Genomic DNA, 18,951 nt, shown 5'->3' on the forward strand with positions numbered 1-18,951 from the left:
AGGAACCAGGAGCTACAGGCCGACTGCCAGAGGGTCCATGGGGCCTGGAGGTCAACTGGGAGACCCATTTGTGTATGTGCCAGGGTGGGGGAAGATGTGTGTGTGTGCCTGCATATCTGCACCTGCAACTGGAGTGGGACTGCGGCTTGGAGGCTCAGGTGCCAACAGCTTGAGAGACCTGGGGATCTGGGGAGCAAGTTAAAGCATAGACTGGGTGTCTAAGGTCAGATCCTGCAGGGGCTCGTACTGTATATAGGTAAGTAGGTAGATATGTGTACATATGTACACATATTTCCCACTAACAGACCTTCATCCTGACCAGCCAGAGGGGAGAAGAGGCCGTTGGTGTTTGTGTGGGTGCTGAGGCTGCCTGCTGGTGCTGCTCTACATGGCTGGCCATGTGTGTACGTATGGCATGAGATGGATGTCAAGAGACCGCAAACTGCTATTGCTATGACTAGATTGCTATGACTTTTTAATGCTAGAATACATTGTTCACTCTCTTTCTATCCAGCTGAAAATACCTAGCATCATACCATTTGCAAGTTTTGGGGAATATATCTGAGCTTTTATATTAAGCTTTTTTTTTTTTTTTCTTCACACAAAAGGCTAAAGAGGAGACATCCTATCCGCTGAGATATGCATCAAATCCGGTGACGATAACATCTCATTTTTCTGCAAAACAAACCAAACCAAAACAAAACCGACAACACCTCTTTGCCAAGCACTTCCCTCGAGAACTACCGGCGGTGGGGAGAGGCTGCTAGACGCGGTCGATGCCTCGCCTCCCTCCACTGCCGCCTGCCTCCAAATGGCTCCAACCCACCGCCGACAAACCCGCACCGCCCGCTCCGGGCCTCCCTGGCCGCGGCTCCTCCCCGCCGCCATTATAAGGCCGCCGCGCCGCCCGCCCCTAAGCCGAGCTGTGCCGTGCCGTGCCGTGCCGTGCCGAGCCGAGCCGAGCCGAGCCGAGCCGAGCCGAGCCGAGCCGAGCCGAGCCGAGCCGAGCCGAGCCGAGCCGAGCCGAGCCGAGGCGAGGCGGACGTGCGGTGCTGGCCGCGGCCATGGCGTTGAACCCGGTGCTGGGGAAGCTGGTCAGCAAGAGGGTGGTGCTGGCCAGCGCCTCGCCGCGCCGCCAGGAGATCCTCACCAACGTGGTGAGTGCCGCGCCGGCCATTCCTGCGCTGCCGTTCCCCTTCCTGCCGTTCCCCTCCCGGGAGTAGGCCAGGCGGTGCCCGAGGGCCTGGGTGGGGAGGTCAGTTTACACGTGAATGCCTGAGAAAATAAACTTTAGTGTTGTTGTTTATCTTTGCGATCACGGTTTTCTTCTTAGGCTTTCTCTATAAGCAAGCGCATGTGTGTCGGTTGGTTTATATGCAGATTGATATACGTGTGGATTAAGGCATTCTGCTGAAAGGGAGGTGATCCAGCAAGTGGAAGGCTGGCTCTGACTCATAAATGCCTGCATAACTACTTTTGGCATGTCACAGAAAAGTTTGGGAGGCCTTACCGTGGGCCGAAACAATTAAGAAATGGCCTACCATCTCCCTTACTTCATGGGACTAGTGTTAGGTGTGTGCAGCGAGGGGAATAAGATCAGTGTCACTTTTTGTTCTCGCACACAGCGATGAAGAAGCTGTATCCCCTCTTTCAGAGCATTTGGCCCGTGGGGGCACACACCGACTTCACCAGTCTGGCTGCAGGAGGCTTTTATATGGCACTTCAGTGTATGCATTATAATGCGTCTAATAGATTGCACAGAGTCATCCTTGTAGGAGAAGTTAGAACATAAATGTGAAGAAAGTATGTTTTTATGAAATACAGAGATGTAGAGAAGCACAGGGGTTCAGACGTGCACCCAGCTATTAGAAGCATAGTGTCTCTGCTGGGTGTAGGAGGTGTACATATGTAATCTGGAGGCAGGAAGCAGGGAGAGTTGTTATTTTGACAAAACCACAGATAACTGGCACTTGGTTTCTACTTATCACATGTATAATAACACATAAACTGCAGGTGGTAAAGATCCTGTAAGCATGCACAACTGTTGCACAAGTGCCATGGATAGATTCAATGAAAATGCCAGTGGTGGAATAGGGGAAAAGAATGTAAGTATACCAGTTCAGAAGTTATTTCTGGTGAGGCTTTTTATTCTGGACTACTTACAAATCATATGAAAAGACAAAACCCTATAATAGAAGCAATTTTTTTTTTAACAACATGAGACTGACTGTATTGCTTTCCTTTCTTTGTTACAGGGCCTGCGGTTTGAGGTAGTTCCATCTTGGTTTAAAGAGACGCTTGAAAAGTCGTCTTTTGCAGCCCCTTATGAATATGCCATAGAAACTGCAAAACAGAAGGCTCTGGAAGTAGCAAACAGAATGCACGTAGTAAGTTACCAGCTATTTCTGCAGTGAGATTTTTGTCTTTAAATGGTGTGTGTTACAGTGACTTAATTTGCACGTACTTCTGAGGTGGTCTGTGAGTGCTTTTTCCCCACTTAAAGGAAATGGATATTTTCTGTCATTTGCGAGAGGTGGCATCCCTGAAATTTACTCACCTACTCAAAAGAAGGTCCAGTGCCTGCAGTTCAGGCTTTCTACAAGCAGACATAGCTCGTATATTTTGACAGAAGCGTACCTGCTTTGGCTTGGGATACATAATTGATAGTTCCTTTCAGCAGTCAGGTTTGTAACTACATCTTATCCTGAAAGTTGCTTATCACAGGTATTAGTTGACTGAATCCAGTGCTTTGCTGTAGCTTTCATTGAAAAGTAGTTCAATTGAACAGTTGTGACAAGGGAATAGTGCAGAATTGATGAGTATAAAGATGCTGGAAGTAAGCAGAAAAACAAGGCATTCAGCTATAAAGCATTCTGGATAAGGAGACTGACGTTAATTTTAAGAGTGGGAAGCTGATTTGATTTCAGGTTTTGTAGTTAAGGCAACAATTTTGAATCTGAAGTATTGCCAAAACTGGTGGTCCAACTTTAAAAGTAGCATATCTGATTTCTGCCCTTGTCTGTAAGCAGTGTGAGCACATAAGGCTGTTCTTTACCAGAACCTTTTCAGCAGTCTAGCTGATGAGATCCTACAAAATGTACTGTAATATCTTAATACAAGCCCTAAAAGAGAGGAGTATATTTGTTGAACCTATACTGATGTCAGAAAGGGAGTGTCAGATGCTTTAAACCAACAGAGTTGCCAGATGTCACCATTCTTCAAAGCAAATATTGCATGATCTTCAATGTAAATCGTTATCCAGGTTTCTGCCTACTTCTTTTCAGGGAATGGTGTTCAGAGAATACATTAGGACTGTATTTTCAATGCAAACCTATGAACTAACTTACACTGGGCTTTCATTGCAAAATATGCTGGTGATAATGCTAATTCAGTGGATTTCAAAATGCTTTATTACAAAGGATTTTTTTTAATGATAGCTGGAATTAGTTCTAGTTAACACACATCAACAGCATATCTGCAGAAGAATTGCTTCCCTACAAACTTTTTAATATAATGGTCAGAATTACAGACAAGTTTCTTGTCTACATGTGTTAAATCATAGCTGTGTACCTCATTAACGTGCAAGTGAATCAAAATTCATCTGTAAGACAAGTTACAGTTTAAAGCCAAGAAACGGCTAGAAGGAATCTTTATATACCCCTGCTTAGTTCCCCAAAATGGGCTGTATATGTTTCCTTTTGAGAGAGAGAAGTAAAGTGTAGCTAAAGAAAAAAAAATAGTCAGCAATACTTGGCTTAGAAAAATGATTCTAAAGGGTTTCAACTCTGGCTCCAATACACGGGCTACTTCCTTTAAAGGAATTCTAACTGCCACCTTGAAGATTAAGTTGAGCTTTGAGAATGCAGTTAGATCTTTCCTGGATGTGTTTGTTCATCAGTAACATGTTTTGGCAAAGTTGTAACCTGCTAATAGTCTGCTCAGGCCTCCTTTTTTTCTTTCGCTTTCATGGTGATATAAATGATTACTGTTTTGTAAAAAGTGCAAAAGGAGAAAATGTCATGTTTTCAGGTCTGTGTAGTCCAACCTGTAAACTGGTCAACTTAAGTTTTCTAACATCAGGTTTTTAAGGGGTTTTGTTCTTTCTTCCTGTTTTGAGAAATATATCCTTTCTTTATGCCTTTGCAGAAGCACCTGAGAACACCTGATGTTGTGATAGGAGCAGACACTATTGTGGTAAGAGGCCTTATATGCTTTATCATTGTTTTAATTTTTGTCAAGTGTAGAAAATCTTTAGGTTTAAAGGTGGAAAATGATTTTCACTGAAAAGTTACACCAGAAGGATGTGTTTTGAGGGTTTTGTAGATGTTTTCCATTTTTTCCTAAATGAAGCAATTTTTGGTATCTTGGGTGCTAGGAACATTGGTACTGTTTTTCCAGACACTAGTATTGCTTAACGGCTGCCTTTGATCCTCTGTAATACGGATTCCTGTGCAATAGAAATTCTGTTCCCAGGTGACTTAGTGTCAAGAAATCCAGATCATGTGAACTGTTTAATGTCATGCCTCACGGGGGGAGCAACTTTAAACCTGTCACCTCCACTGAGACAGTAAACAGTGAAGGTCAGGGGAAGTTGAATTACCTTTTCGAGAGCTTTTTCCGCTGGAGGGTAGCGGTGCTCGACAGTTAGTTAACTGTTCTACCAAAGTATCTGTGCTTCTTGCTCTGCTCGGTAGACTTATTTTGAAGACTTGTCTGAAATCATTGTTTAAATCTTTTCTTTTCTGGCCTCAGTTTCAAGAAAAGTAAGAAGACAGCTCGGTATCTCTGTCTTTCTGTTTTAGACCGTGGATGAGCAGATCCTGGAGAAACCAGTTGATAAGCAAGATGCATATAAGATGTTGTCAAGGTTCGTGCTTTCAAATAAGATTCCAAATATGCCTATTAAATTGTTTTTACAGGAGCTTTATGGGTTCCTAGGTGTATATCAAGAACTCTGGCTACAAATCTTTCAAGAATTTTTAAATATGTCAGTTCTGCCACTAAAAGTTAGATGTGCTTTTATCTTAGCCACAACTGGTTATTCTTGTTGCTTCACCGCAGGGAGCTGATAAGAAATGTAACCGTTCTGTTTTCACTTGAGTTAGTTTCCGGAGTCACTTATCACAAGACTTTCTGTATACTTCAGTTGGTACAGGAAGGGAAGATAGGGAGAGATACCATGTTGGGAAAGAGGACAGAAGTGTTTTGAGGCTTGAAGTTTAATGAAAAAGAATTGCATGTATGAGAAGAGTACATAGTGATGTGTGTTCATTGATTGTTTTAAATTGTGCTACCTTGTTTCCTTTCAAAGGAAATGTCCAATGTCATTTAGTTTAAATGTTTTTAGATAAATAATTTGCTAATTACTTTACAATAAGAATGTGGATATTGATTATTTTTTATGTTCAGAGCTAATACTGTCAATAGAGAATTTATTAGAGAATGGTTGAGGTTGGAAGAGACCTCTGAAAGGTCATCTTACCTAACACCTCTGCTCAAGCAGGGTCACATAATGAAACTAATTACAAGAATGCGTTGTAAAGTAACTCCCGTTCATGGCATGTCTCGCGGTTTTCATCCAACCCAGATGCTGGCTTTTTGGATTTTTAGTTTAACTGAGGAAAAAATCTCTTCCATCATTGTTTTCAATGGTTGGGCTGGCAATTTTTAGGCTTCTGTTTTTTTTTTTGTTTTTTTTTTTTTTTTTCCTGAAGGATACTTTTCCATTTTAGGTGAATGGTATCTTGTAGGATTTTCTTCTTCCTTTAAGAAATACCAACTGAATAAAACTAATCACCTTTCAGAAAAGACTGAGATGTGATGAATCCACTAGTCAGTCACTCCCCTCTTGTACGGGGGGGGGAAAAACACAAAATGTCTTCCACTTGATCCAGGTGTTTACATTTTAACTCAGGAGTCTGCTAGGGAGAATATAAGGGGCTTGGTGGTTTTTTTTGGAGTTTAGCTCTCGAAGTCTGTTAGATTTTTTTTTTTGCACTGATGAGTTAAGCTGATTTTTATACTTTGTAGCATGTCACTAACTTAATGGCAGTAGTTTTTCGTCTCTTTCCAGTAAGTGACAGCAGCATATGTTATTAGTAGGAGATTCCCAAAGGAGTCTGTCTGGCAAGAGGTTTCTCACCACTCTGTTTTTGCTAAAATCATGCCAAGCTTGGTTAGTTCAAAAATAGTACTTTTTTCTTACGAGCTTAGTCTACTGTTGCACACAAATGTCTGTTTTTTTGAAAGTACAGCTGTTCATTCTCTTAATCATGTACATGAAATGCACTTAAAATTAATTTAACTCCTGTTAATTGTGTTCTATATAAACTGGAAAAAATAGGAAAGATAAAAACACATGTATCCAAGGTGTCAGGCTAAAATTTTTCACTCGTGGTTTCATTTTAAAATTAATTATGTTAAATCCTGTGGGGTTTATTAAGAGTGAGATGCTCCTGGTCACATCAAATTATAGCTTGGCCATGAGACTATTCCTTAATTAGTCTCTTCAAAAATGTAAGTTTTCGTAGCATTTATTGTACTTCCGTTGCTTTTACATTAAAAAAAAACTTAAAGCCCTCACAATTAATCAGCCACAGTGTGGCACTCTGGAGCCACTATGAGAGAGATCATACTGGCTCAGGATTTCCACGCCAGCTGTCAGCTCAGCTGAGAGTTGGGCTGGGTAAGAGTGAGCATGAACTGTCTTCCTGTACACTCTGCTTTTGTTACTCTAGCTTGCTGTGGGATCCCTGGGGGCCAGGTGTCTGGATGAAATCCATACAAAAGCTTGTTTAGTCCAAGCTGTGTCACCTTTGGGAACAACATAACTGAATGTCTTCAACTTTTATGTTTGGCTTGTTTTGTTAATGCCTTTTCACTTATATTGAAATAAATAAAATGAATTTGTTTAGGATACGTGTCAGAGCCATCAAGGGATATATTTACATGATGGTCTGTTGCGCAGGCTGTGGTAACATAATTATATAGAATATTTTTACATGTGATGGGTTTCATTAAACTGTTTCTTAATATTGTTTTCCCTGACAGGCTGAGTGGGAAAGAGCACAGTGTTTTCACAGGAGTGGCTATTATACACTGCAGCAGTAAAGGTACATGGGTCATTTTATTAAAACTCAGTGCTTTCGTGAGCAATTATTTACATAAGGATTTGTACAGGTGAAGAAACGGTGGAAGTTTTTCATATACAGTCTGAATTGGCTTCCTGCTCAAGAGGAAAATTACCATATTGATATGCAAATAAAAAAACTCCTCACAAAAGCCATCCTTCTTGTTGCATTCAGTGTTCACACTGGAGGGAAGAAGACAAAATACAATAGACTATAAAAATACCATCTCTGAAGGCTATGAGGCTAACTAAAAGACCAGTGTAAACTTGTGTGAATACTCTATATGAAGTTCAAATAAGGTACTACAGACTGCGGGACTGAACAGAATCTGATTCACACTAACTTTGATATACTTCCCTTTTCAGAAAATAAGGGAGACAAAAGTCTACTTCTAGGAGCTGAGTAAAATATTAGCTTAGTGCCTCAGTCTTTACTGAACTGTAAAGAGCAATACATCTATATTATTTATTGGATAACTTCTTCAGTAAACGTTTTTTGAGCACCCTAATATTAAAACTTGAGGAGTGTTTGGTTAAGGGATTTCCTCTGATAATTATGTCAAGACTTCGTTAGTGAATATTTTGTCAGGGTCAAGATCTCGTCCAAAACTTCATTTGTCTTTCTGTTGACAAATTCTTTGCGACTTCAATTTTTTATTAGAATGGTTGCTCTTAGCTCTTGTAACAGAAATAAGGTCAGTGTTTCCAATACCCTTATTAATATTTCTACAGTAGAAGGAGTAGCTGCTGGAAAAGAAAAAATGTTGTCAAGTCGTATCTGCAAGTAATGTAGGAAGAATAATAATGCCTTTCATTCTTTACTCTAAGAAGAAAATACAATTGCACACACTTGCAGTAGTGATGCTAATGACAGCTTGTCTCATCTGAAGCTTACAAATTTAAGCCATGGTATATTCAGATGAATAAAAATACCTTAAGTCAGCGTATTCCTCAAGTGATTCAATGGAAGAGTTTTCTAGAGTACATTTTTAGTTTTAATTATAATGCTGTTGCTAAGTGCCCCATAGATGTTAGATGAAATTTTCATCTTGAGCTGATAGTTTTACGTATTAATATGGAACGACATGTATAGGAAGAGAGATTACTAACACTTTTTAAAATTTCTTCTGTGTGATTAAGTGTTTTTCAATTCTTACACCATCAGCAGTTGGATAATATTCTTCTTGTGGTCTGTACTGCAGATCTTCCTCTTTCCTCCCAAAAAATGTCCACTGCTACGGGAATACAGACTAATGATTTGCACAGCAGTAGCGGGAGATGCGACTTTCCTTTTGTAGGAAAGAGTGAATTAATAATAATCACTTTTGTAAGGCTGCTTTCTTTTGAACATTTTTTGGAGCAGCCTTGCTCTGCAGTTTTACCAGGCTTACAGTATACCTGTGCAACACAATGTTGGGGTCCGCATGCAGGTGTGCAATATTTTATAGCACCTTGGACGTTGTTACAACCACTTCCAGATATAGAGATCTGAAATATTCCTCTTATATCTTGAGAGATGATATGACAATTGTATTGATGGTTGCAGATGGCACTGCTGAATGCCTGAGTGCAGTACAGATGCAGCAGCACATTCAGGCATGTATAACAGCTGTAATTTTCTCTATGATGTGTTATGAGTTGTTTGACAACAAAGTTAGAAGGGTGTTTGCAGACTTCTTCATTCTTGTTGCTGGATGTATATGCTAGCAGTTCATAGATAGTTCTGCAAAAGCATTAACTGGTGTGTTGTGCACAGGGAGAGCAGCCTGTTAGCTTGAAGATTTAGCTTGAAGATAGGACTACAAAGATAGAAAATGTAAGCTTTTACAGCTTTCATCTTTTACTGAAAATGATGAGTGTGCAGGGGGAGGTAAACAGATAAGTTTGCTGTCCCTAAAGAGCATTAATAACCATTTTATAGCTGTAATATTTTTTCTAGCAAAAATCTTAAATTAATATGAGGTGAAATGAAACCTATGTTGCTCTCTAAGCTACTATTTTCATGTTAAAAATTTCTGTTTCTAATGAAACTTTTTCCTTTCTTAGGTAATCAGCTAGAGACAGAAATCACTGATTTCTATGAAGAAACTAAAGTAAAATTTTCAGACCTTTCTGAAGAGCTGTTATGGGAGTACATTCATAGCGGGGAGCCTATGTAAGTAAGACCCTGAAGCTAGCTATCAAAATGTACTTGAGAGTAGGTCTGAGGGTATGTTGCTAGCCTCTGGCATAAAGCATTTTGCCTAGTGTTCTGTAGAGTTTTGCTGCTTCACGTGATATAGCATAGGTGACGCAGTGTGGATATTCTGTCCTTGTCTAGAACTGTAATTCCTCCAGGTAAACTGAACTACCTTTATAGCACACTAATAAATTTGAAAAGTGAAGACTGAAACATTCTGGGTTTTATCAAGCACTCATACAATATTCAGGTACCTCTCTGTTAACTGAAGCATTCAGGAAGCTTGGATACCTGAGAAAATGGATAGTTCTCATTATAAAATAGGTGAATGGAATGCCTGCTGTATAATCAAGGTATTGAAGAACTTTACTGAAAGAAGCTAGAACTTGGCTTATTTAACCTATCAAAAAAAAAGGAAACAGGCATATGATTGATCTAGGTTCACACTGCTTTCATAGCAAGAAACACCAACTTAATTTTCACTTTATTCTTGTGGCCAGCTTAAAATTGTGGCATAAGAACACGTCTTTTGGCTTATGGCTTTTCTCTACCTTTGCAATGTAATGGCCACTTACAATGTTGATTCCACAGAAGAAATGGGAGTGAGAATAGAGTGCCTAACTGCTTTTAAGGTGAAGTTGACTGGACTGTTTAAAAGAAAAGTAGTTATTTGGAGACAACAAGGTGATGTTACCGAACGTGCTTTTCCCTTTCATTAGCTGCAGCTTCATGAAGGCAAATCAGGTCATGGTTAGCACTGTGGACTGTGTATCTTGTGATCTTAGGTGGACTTTTGGCTCTGAAGCTTCAACTCTGACTGTGTAAGAATATCAATGGGAGTGTTTTTATGCACTCAATTGTGGCATAAATAGTCATGTCCTGCTAAGGAAGGAGGAACCAGTGTAGACTTTGGATTTAAGTGCATGTTTGTAAATGAGGCGTACTCCTTGAACATGTAAGGTGCCCAGCTTATTAAAGAGGCTGGAATTAATTTGGATTATATCTATTTTGGATTATACAGAGAAAAATCATTTTGGCAAGAATATGATTTATAACAAATTCCTAGTTAGATTTTTGGAAGGCTATCCTTAGTATGCAGTTGATTTAAAGGGCAAATGACTGGATTTTTAGGAAGAATGTAAGGTCAAAGTATTCTGAATGTTCTCATTATTTCCTCTGGAAGACGAGCTTTAGCAGTGCTGTGATACATCAGAATGGCTCATGAACAGCACTGGGTAATTCAGTTTATTCTGTTAACAGTGTGCGATTGCATAAGTTTGAAGGACCAGCAGTTGAGTATCTTTCATTTCTCTCCAGAGCAGAAGTCACTTGGTCTTAATTCATATGATCAAGAGGACAGGAAGCATTTGCTCTGGGCTTGTAAGGGAACAGCTAATGTAGTGCCTTGTAAATATTGTAAAACAGTAAGAAGTCTTTTTTTGTATGTGTGTTTGTTTTTGTTGCTCCTCCTTAGCCACCCATACAAGTTACATGATTAAGTTCCTGTAGGGTTGTGTTTTTTTTTTTACTATTACAATTCAAGTAAACCATTTCATTATCTTATAATGAGGACTTAATTTCATAAAAATCATATAAGACTGCATGAAAAATTAAAAATTTGGCTAATTTTTGCTGTTGAGGATTGGATTGAGTTGTCCTTTTAATATCACATGTCACTTTTGTTCTTGATATTTTAAATTCAGTCACAGGTGATATGGGCTAATTCTAAATGTATATATCTGCCTTAAACTATGAACCAGGGAGGAGGGAAAAAGCACTATCTCAAGGTAGACTGGGAGGTTATTTAAAAAAAAAAAAAAAAAAAAACAGGCTCCAGCATGTTGTCTGCAGAAAGATAGCTTTTCACTTTGTTTCACTCCTGTTCTTCTTTCCAAACAAGGATTTCTATTTTTTTGCGTATTGGAAGGGCTTATCTTACTCTTCATTTGGTCAGAAGAGGGCTGGACTATAGTGATCCTAATTATTTTGCGCTTGTGTAATGAGTAGGTTTGGTTTCTGTCAGCCTCTTTGAGCAAGCTGTTTATTTTGCAATCTTTCCCATGTGGAAAAAGTTGTGAATATCCTGGGCTGTTTTTGATAGCTCTGCTTGAATGGTGAAATGAAAGTGAAGGGCTCCGGCACTTGGGGAAGAGTGCTGCAGACTCTGAGCTCTACAGTTTCTGACTTAACTATAAAGTAATAAAAAATAGAATATATATGTCCAAGTCTCTTCCCTTGTGTGATTTATCCAAGAGTTATTTCCCCCAAAGCTATAGAATGTAGAAGCAATTGTCTCTTTCAGGCTTTGCAAATAATTATGGTCTCCCAGCACAAGTTAGCAAGCATATAGCTCAATCTTTTCAGCTCCTATGAGCTGAAAAAAATCTTAAAATCTTACAGGCATGGTGTTACAGAAGTAACGGAAGCTGTATTCTTATGCTAGAATTAACTTATGATCTTGGTTTTAATCAATAACATTGCTATGGTTGACTCCTCTCTCTATGAAAGCTGTTGAACGTTCACCAGAATCCATTAATAGATCTTTTTCTTGCACCTGCCCATCCCTGCTTCTTTGCAAGCTCCTTGCAAATGGAAGCACATCTTTGACTCGTTCCTTGCTGTCAGTATGTTGACTTTGCTTTTCTCAAGAGATAAGAGAATGAATTCTGCTTTTCTGCTTTTCACTGGTGTCAGTAATTCTTGTGTTTGTTCTACAAAATTACTACATATTTAAAGGAACTAAAGGTGGGACTTGTATGATTTGTGGATGTGTGTAGATAACTAATATTGGATATTAGTCTCATAGTCTCAACTGTCTCGTACGTGATAAAAATACAAGAAATTAGTGTACAGCTTCTGACCTATTTTAAATGTTTCCTTCACTGAAGATGAACTTGTTCTTTTCTGTCTATTATTGTTCAGTCACTAGCTCAGAGTGTCCAATGTGGTTGAAATTTGCCTGTATTTCAAATAATGTGAATACACAGGCCAAGACACATGTAACTGTCATACATGCATTGTTGCCTTTGGAAATCAACCTACAACCCAACCAAACATCTCTCTTCATCTGTAGCACCAGTAGTACTTGTCAGTGCAGCAGCGGTTTATTTGATTGCTTGCTTTATTTGGACAACTCAGATGTAGTATATGTGGACATACTATTTTGTGGCATAAGTTAAAATTCTACAAATAACAAAGGAAATGTGTTTTAATGTTGAACTTTTGTTACCTCTGATTCACTTTTCATAACTCTTTCTCCTCCACTGTTTCATATGTTGTATGGTATTTGTTTTTTATTGTTTTTATTTATTTATAATTTCTTGATTGCTGGATGTTGCACACATACTTGTTGAAATCACGGTTTTCCCTAGAAAGGTCAGTTGCTGAAAAATGTTTTGGCTACAGCCATGATCTTATAGCTTGTCAAGAGGTCTTTAAAATGAGTTTTTTTTTTAATACAAATTAACTGATGCTATACGCATTATTCTAAATGAAGTCTCTTACTAGCATAGCACTAACTTTATCATGTTACAGAAGCCAGTCACATTAGCCAGAGCTAGTTATAAGAGCTGTGTATATACTGATGTTTTTTCAGAATTTTTGGTATGGAAGACACTAGCTTAAAAATCAATGGAGCTGTTACTAACTGCATAGCCTTACGTCTTTGGACTAGGAGCTGTAGTAGAGAATCACCTGGATGTGGTGTCAGAATGTAAAGTTCTGTTTAAAAATAAATGAGGTGACAAACGGTGTTAATATCCTTTCGAAGAGCATGATACCACTGCTTTTGACGCTCAGTTTTTTTTGCCTACTTGTCAGCATATACCCGAATGACTTCATTCTACTGGAGTACTACTTCATTTTAAAAATAAAAGCAATATATTTAGTGATGAGAGTATTCCTAGCTTAGATGATGTAAGTCTTCAGTATGTTATAAAACAAAGAATACTTTGAACAAGGGAAAAACTATACAGTGGTGCTTAAAATGCAAGATTAAATCCTATTCCCTTGTTTATAATAATTCAGAATCCCATTTGCTGGGATACTGACTCCTTTGCTTTTATTTAGGAGACTACCTGAAAGGCTCTCCAGAAATAAGTTCTAAATTTAGAGAACTTGTTCTCATGAAATCTAGGATGAAAAGTAAATTATCTCTTGTGTAGTAGCCTTCTTTCAAAAGCAGTTTGTAATTGCCTACTATCCAGAGTTAATAGATCTGAGGCTGACTGACCTTTGGTTTCAAAGGTTGCTTACTTAGGCTTTCAGACTCTGGTGTTATCGTATAGTAAATGTACTTCTACCTTGTTCCTTAGATGTGAACAGTAAAAATGTTGGGTCTGTTACAGCTTATCTGGTTGTATGCATTTCCATTCCGCACAGTGGATTTGCATAATTACACATGAAGACAAATTAGATTCCCAAGGTTACTTTCTGTGGAACACATACCTGTGCCAAATTATTAGTATTATCATGACGTTTAAGAGCACCTTGCATACAACTCTGCATTTCAGAACTGCACAGAAATTAGGCTGACTGAAATAGCAGTGGATTTTATATCTGATTAGGACTTTTTTGATGAAGAGCAACCTATCCTCCTGATCGTCATTTTAGATATTCCTGTGACTGAGAGCCACAAGACGTGTACTACAATTGTTAGAGTTCCAGGATGTCCTCTTCAGTGTGAGCTCCTTTTTGGAGCTAATGTATACCTAAAGGCCCTTTGGCCACTTGTGGAGTAGGGCTAGGGTTGGTACGCAGCTGGGCGACAGTGTTGGTCTCAGTAACACTTGCTGTTACCTTTTCCTTGGTAGCCAGGACATGGAGAGCGCTGGGTGAGCGATGGCAACACAGTTTGACTGCAGTCAGAGGATGTGCTTCCATCTTCTGTGGTGTTGGCACTTGGACAGTTCGAAGCTTGAGGACCTTAGCCCATCCACCCTTAGAAAAAAATGTAAATAACAATGTAAATATAAGGATTGATAACTTTCAGTGTTGAGCCTAACTAGTAGCTTTAATCCACCTCTAACTTGAGTACACTAGTCTTTATTCCAGACTCTGCAGTATTAGTGATTATGTGTTCTGTGCTACCTTTACTGTTAACCATGGTCTTAACCTTAACTTCATAGGTCTCAGTTGTTGTTTTCTCTCCCCCAGGGACAAGGCTGGTGGATATGGAATCCAGGCCCTTGGTGGGATGTTGGTTGAATATGTCCACGGAGACTTCTTGAACGTGGTGGGATTTCCTCTGAATCACTTCTGCAAAAAGCTAGCAGAGTTGTACTATCCACCCCCCAAACATACTGTACAGCATATAAAGCATGACTCTATCCCTTCTGTGGACACTTTTGAGAACCTAAGTGATGGAGAAAGTGAATCATCAAATTTCACAGAGCATAAAGGTGCTAATAAGTTGGACAGCAGTGGGATGTGTCCCTCAAGACCTGTTTACAACTGTGAGAACAGCTCTAGTGTCAGAACTGGCTTTACAGTACCTTTGGGAAATCAGAATGGAGTGTCAGAAAGTGCAGCAAAACTTCCATCTAAAATTCTAGACCTGATGGATGGTTTTAAAGCTTCAAAGGTAAGGAAAAACTAAAACTACTTTGCTAATGGATACAATTGTTTTGTTGGACTTACATATAGCAGGGAATATATATAGCTTATATAGCAGGTAATGTGAAATACTTGAGTTGGGATAAGAATAATAATTAGTTTAAAAGGACCAGTGAAGTACCAGAGGATCTAAGCTGAAAATTCTGGTACAACATAAATAATGCTTTCTGGTATTGACTCTTATCTGTTCTATGAAACTTCAACTATCCATGTGATAAAAATCTTTATCTCTTGATTTGAAATGAAAAAATGCAGAACTTTTTTTTACTTTTGTTCTTGTATGATTGGCCTTGGGTATGAATGGTGAAACTGCTTCCAGAGTGTCTGACAACAGTATCCCTTTGCCTCCTATATGTGTCTTTTGTCACGCTAATTAAATGCAACTTACGGAAATCATAACTCATCTTTCATTAGCTACAACAGTGATTCAGGCTCTGGTGCATGTTGTAATTGCCTCCCAATTACAAAATAACAGTAAATTCAGAAATGTATTTATGCAAGTTATACTCCAATATTGAAGTGGACTGTTATAGGGAAACTTCAAAAGGCTTTAAGTAAGAATTTACCACTGAATATTTCGATGTTTTCATTATTTTTGTTCTGATTGTAAGACCAGAATCAAGTAGTAAGTTACCTTTAGATATACTACAAAACTACAAAGAAGACATCTTATGTGGTTAACTTACCAAATTCATTTAAAATATATGCAATGCTTGTTACGGTTTTTCCTTTTTAACTTTTAATGGTTAGTAATAGAATTTTTTGAAAGATAGCATTTTTTATTCCTAATACAGAAATAATTTTTTGTACCCTGTTTCATGTTGCAGTTAAAATCTCCATGCAATGTCTGATAAAGACATAGGCTACAAACTGAAGGTCAGGTGCTCTGTGTAGCAGCCAAGTGCGAAGGGAAATGAGTAGCTGGACATTTTAAGTGCTACCAAGTTTTCTACTCAGCTCCAGTATAGCGAAGGAGAAATCAGTCATTCTAAGTAGATCACTGATCTCAATCAAGCTATTCATGTTTCAAGAAGAGGTGAAAAAAAAAATGCTCAAGTGGCAGTGAAATGACAAACCTGAACCTGACTGCATTAAAAAGTAAACTCTTTAGGGTCTGGCCTGTGGAAGGAAACACTCAGAACAGTCAACAGTGGTTCTGTTGAAAGAGCAGGAAGCTATGCTTCAAATCTGAAGGAAAACTACAGTGCAGTCACTACAGATCTGTAGGCATGTTGCTTGCAGGCATGCAAAGGGAGCATGTTTTGACGTACTTGAATGTGAGATGATGCTTAGTATTTTTTTCAAGTTAAGTGCATGATAAGAATCATAACCATTTTGTTGTTGCATATTATGTACGCTAGTCACTGTGATGATGCTTAATTCAGTTTTGTGCAGTGAAAGTTGGTGGCAACTGTAAACAGAACCAGGACCTCTCCTTTCCCCCCAGTCCAGTGTAAAATCATAGTATGCAGTGCTGAATTTCATGTTGAGCTAGTGGGACTTTGGTTTCCTATGGCTTGGATCTTTGTAAAATGAACTACCAGTTGTGGTGGACTGTTTCTATAACTTGACAAATTCTACCTTCTCTCTTTCCCCTTGTAGAATACTGATAAGAGCACAAAAGCATTCAGCTTCATAAAAGCTCAAGATCTATTTTGTTTTCATCCTTGAGTGTTGTTTTAAGGCTTTTGTAAAGTAGACTGAAATCTCTTACAGAGGAAGATGATGTTGCCACTTATTTTACTCTGAACACCTGCTGCTGCAGAACAGGAGGGGATCAGGTTTAAAGCATGTTCTCAAACTAAACATATTCTGAATTTGTATAGTTCGATCTTTACTCAGACCTTTAAGGACTTTTTTTTTAACTAAGCGTTACAGAATGATAGAAGAATGATTTGTATCAGTTAAGTTTTTGACTCTTTCCACATTCTCATTCCTCTTGTAATTCCCAGGTCATATTAGCCCAAAGATTAGGCAGATCTTGAAAGGCAAATGCTTGCAGCGTAGATGCAATTGACTCAGTATAGTGAAAGCCTGGATTCTAGTAAATCCCAATTCTACATTCTAATTAGAACAGAGAAAAACATAAAAATAGGAAGATAAAAAAATATATAATTACACAGTAGCAGACTTTCTCAAAGTTAATCTCCTGTTTCTCCACTTGTTTTTTATTAAATAGAATGTCAATCCATTTTTCTTGACTGTCTTGAACTTTTTAAGTGCATCATAGTTGCCTGTAGTTGCAAAGAAATAGATTCAGTGATTGCTGCCTGTGCTTCCATTCTTGTGCTCCATATATGCTCCTTGGTTTTAGGTGCAGAATTGCACTTACATCTCAAATGGAGAGGTGTACATAGTCACATATCATTAACATTCCTCTCTGGTCTGGTTAGCATTTTTGTAAAAGTTTGGTTGAGCTTTTCAGCCTAAACAGCTTCATTGCCCATGGTTTTTTTCCTCTACTGTCGTGCACTGACTGTTCTGTTTTCCCCAATTCCATATATACATCTTAAGGTGTGTATGTGGTATGGTTGTGCTTTGGAGTTTTACTCCTTTTTCTACTTAATTTTTATTAAGCAAAGAACAGTCTTGTAACTGAAGCAGCTACACTGCCCTAATGAAATTTTCAAATTCCTTATGGGCAACAGTTCAGATGGTTAAGCAGGTCTGACCTAGGCTGCATTCCAGAATAGTTCCTTTCTCTCTCAGACATGTATCTATCCTAAATACTGTTACTTGGCTAAGGCATTGAAACTTCTCTGAGAGGGAAGGAAACCTGTCGTAACAGTTTTTGGGAGTTTTGTTACCCTATGCTCCATTTAGATAACACTAATAATGTAGAATAATACTTCTAGAATGTCTGTGGCAAAAGATGTAGTTCCTTTGTTTCTTGATTGCAGTCTCTTAAATGCAGCATGACAACACTTCTTTCCTACATATAGGCGCTGTTTGTAGCCTCTAAGCTGAAGATGTTTGATTATTTGAAAAATAAAGGTCCTCTGAAGGCTGTGGATGTTGCAAATGAGGTTGGAACCTCAGTGTGTGGAACAGAAAGACTCCTTGATGCCTGTGTGGCTCTTGGATTGCTGGAGAAGACATCACAAGGTGACTCTTCCCATTCACCTACCTTTCTTTTTAAATAAAAAGGGGTGAGTGAGGAGACTGGGGGTGTAAGGGGAAAAAGATCAAAATGATCAAACAATGCTGCTTAACTTCTAGTCAAGGGAGAAGGGTTCTCTCTCATCCCTCCACTCCTGTGTGTCCCCTCCCCAACTGCATGTAGCACTGAAAGATGTAAAGCACTAGAAGAGATGTTTCCAAGGTTACAAGAACTGACCTGATATTGTAGGTAACTTGGATTTGAGGTGTGGGGGTTGGATTGTTGCTTCTTTCCATTCATCATTAACAGCTAGAATTGCTAGAATTGCTTGAGAACAGGCATTATTTAATGAAATCACCAGATGTCCTTTGAGGACTGTATTCAGAGAGCAAAAACAATTATTTCTGAATTCTAATAGATTTCATGGGCAGTCCCAGGGAGCAGCGTAAAAGCTCAGATGTATCATCTAAAATAAGGACCCCTTAAACTCACTTCCTTGCTGCAGCCATAAAGAGTCACAAACCTGAGCAGAGAATCAGGAATTTTGAGAGCTCTGAAATCTGTCCTTCTTCATGGACAGCTTCTTAAATTTTAGTGTCCCTAACCAGTACAGTGCTTGAAGGTGTATGTATGTGAGAGTCAGTAATAGGATTAACTTTTTCAGCCTGCGCTCTGTATTTATAAGTTTCCATATGAATCATCTACATGGTACGATCAAGGGCTGAGAAAAAAAATAAGAGGCTTTCAACTCTGTTAGAGGACAAGACCAAGAAGAAAGCCCTAAAGGCAGAACAAAAATAGAGTCAGGAATGAGGAACTTCTGGTGGTTTCCCCCGAATATCAGGTATATAATTGAGGTACTAATAAATATATATATATATATATATATATATATATATATATATATATATATATACACACACACATATA

General features: G+C 38.7%; 1 protein-coding gene across 5 annotated transcripts in view; it reads left to right on the forward strand.

The window, feature by feature from the left end:
- The first annotated feature begins 871 nt into the window (after positions 1–871).
- Positions 872–18,951, forward strand: part of ASMTL (acetylserotonin O-methyltransferase like) — a 29,091-nt gene continuing 11,011 nt past the window's right edge. For 2 of the 5 annotated variants that reach the window (XM_040534746.1, XM_040534736.1), the window contains exons 1-9: positions 872–940; positions 1,029–1,157; positions 2,256–2,387; positions 4,147–4,194; positions 4,803–4,867; positions 7,051–7,112; positions 9,176–9,284; positions 14,463–14,889; positions 17,864–18,026. In XM_040534746.1, coding sequence (XP_040390680.1) covers positions 1,065–1,157; positions 2,256–2,387; positions 4,147–4,194; positions 4,803–4,867; positions 7,051–7,112; positions 9,176–9,284; positions 14,463–14,889; positions 17,864–18,026 — 1,099 coding nt within the window. In that variant the 5' untranslated portion in view covers positions 872–940; positions 1,029–1,064. Of the gene's footprint in view, positions 946–987; positions 1,158–2,255; positions 2,388–4,146; positions 4,195–4,752; positions 4,868–7,050; positions 7,113–9,175; positions 9,285–14,462; positions 14,890–17,863; positions 18,027–18,951 lie in introns of those variants that run through there. The other 3 variants (XM_040534766.1, XM_040534756.1, XM_040534776.1) reach the window with 3 other exon arrangements.

The sequence above is a fragment of the Cygnus olor genome, chromosome 1 (assembly GCF_009769625.2).
Source record: "Cygnus olor isolate bCygOlo1 chromosome 1, bCygOlo1.pri.v2, whole genome shotgun sequence".
Taxonomy (NCBI): Eukaryota; Metazoa; Chordata; class Aves; order Anseriformes; family Anatidae; genus Cygnus; species Cygnus olor.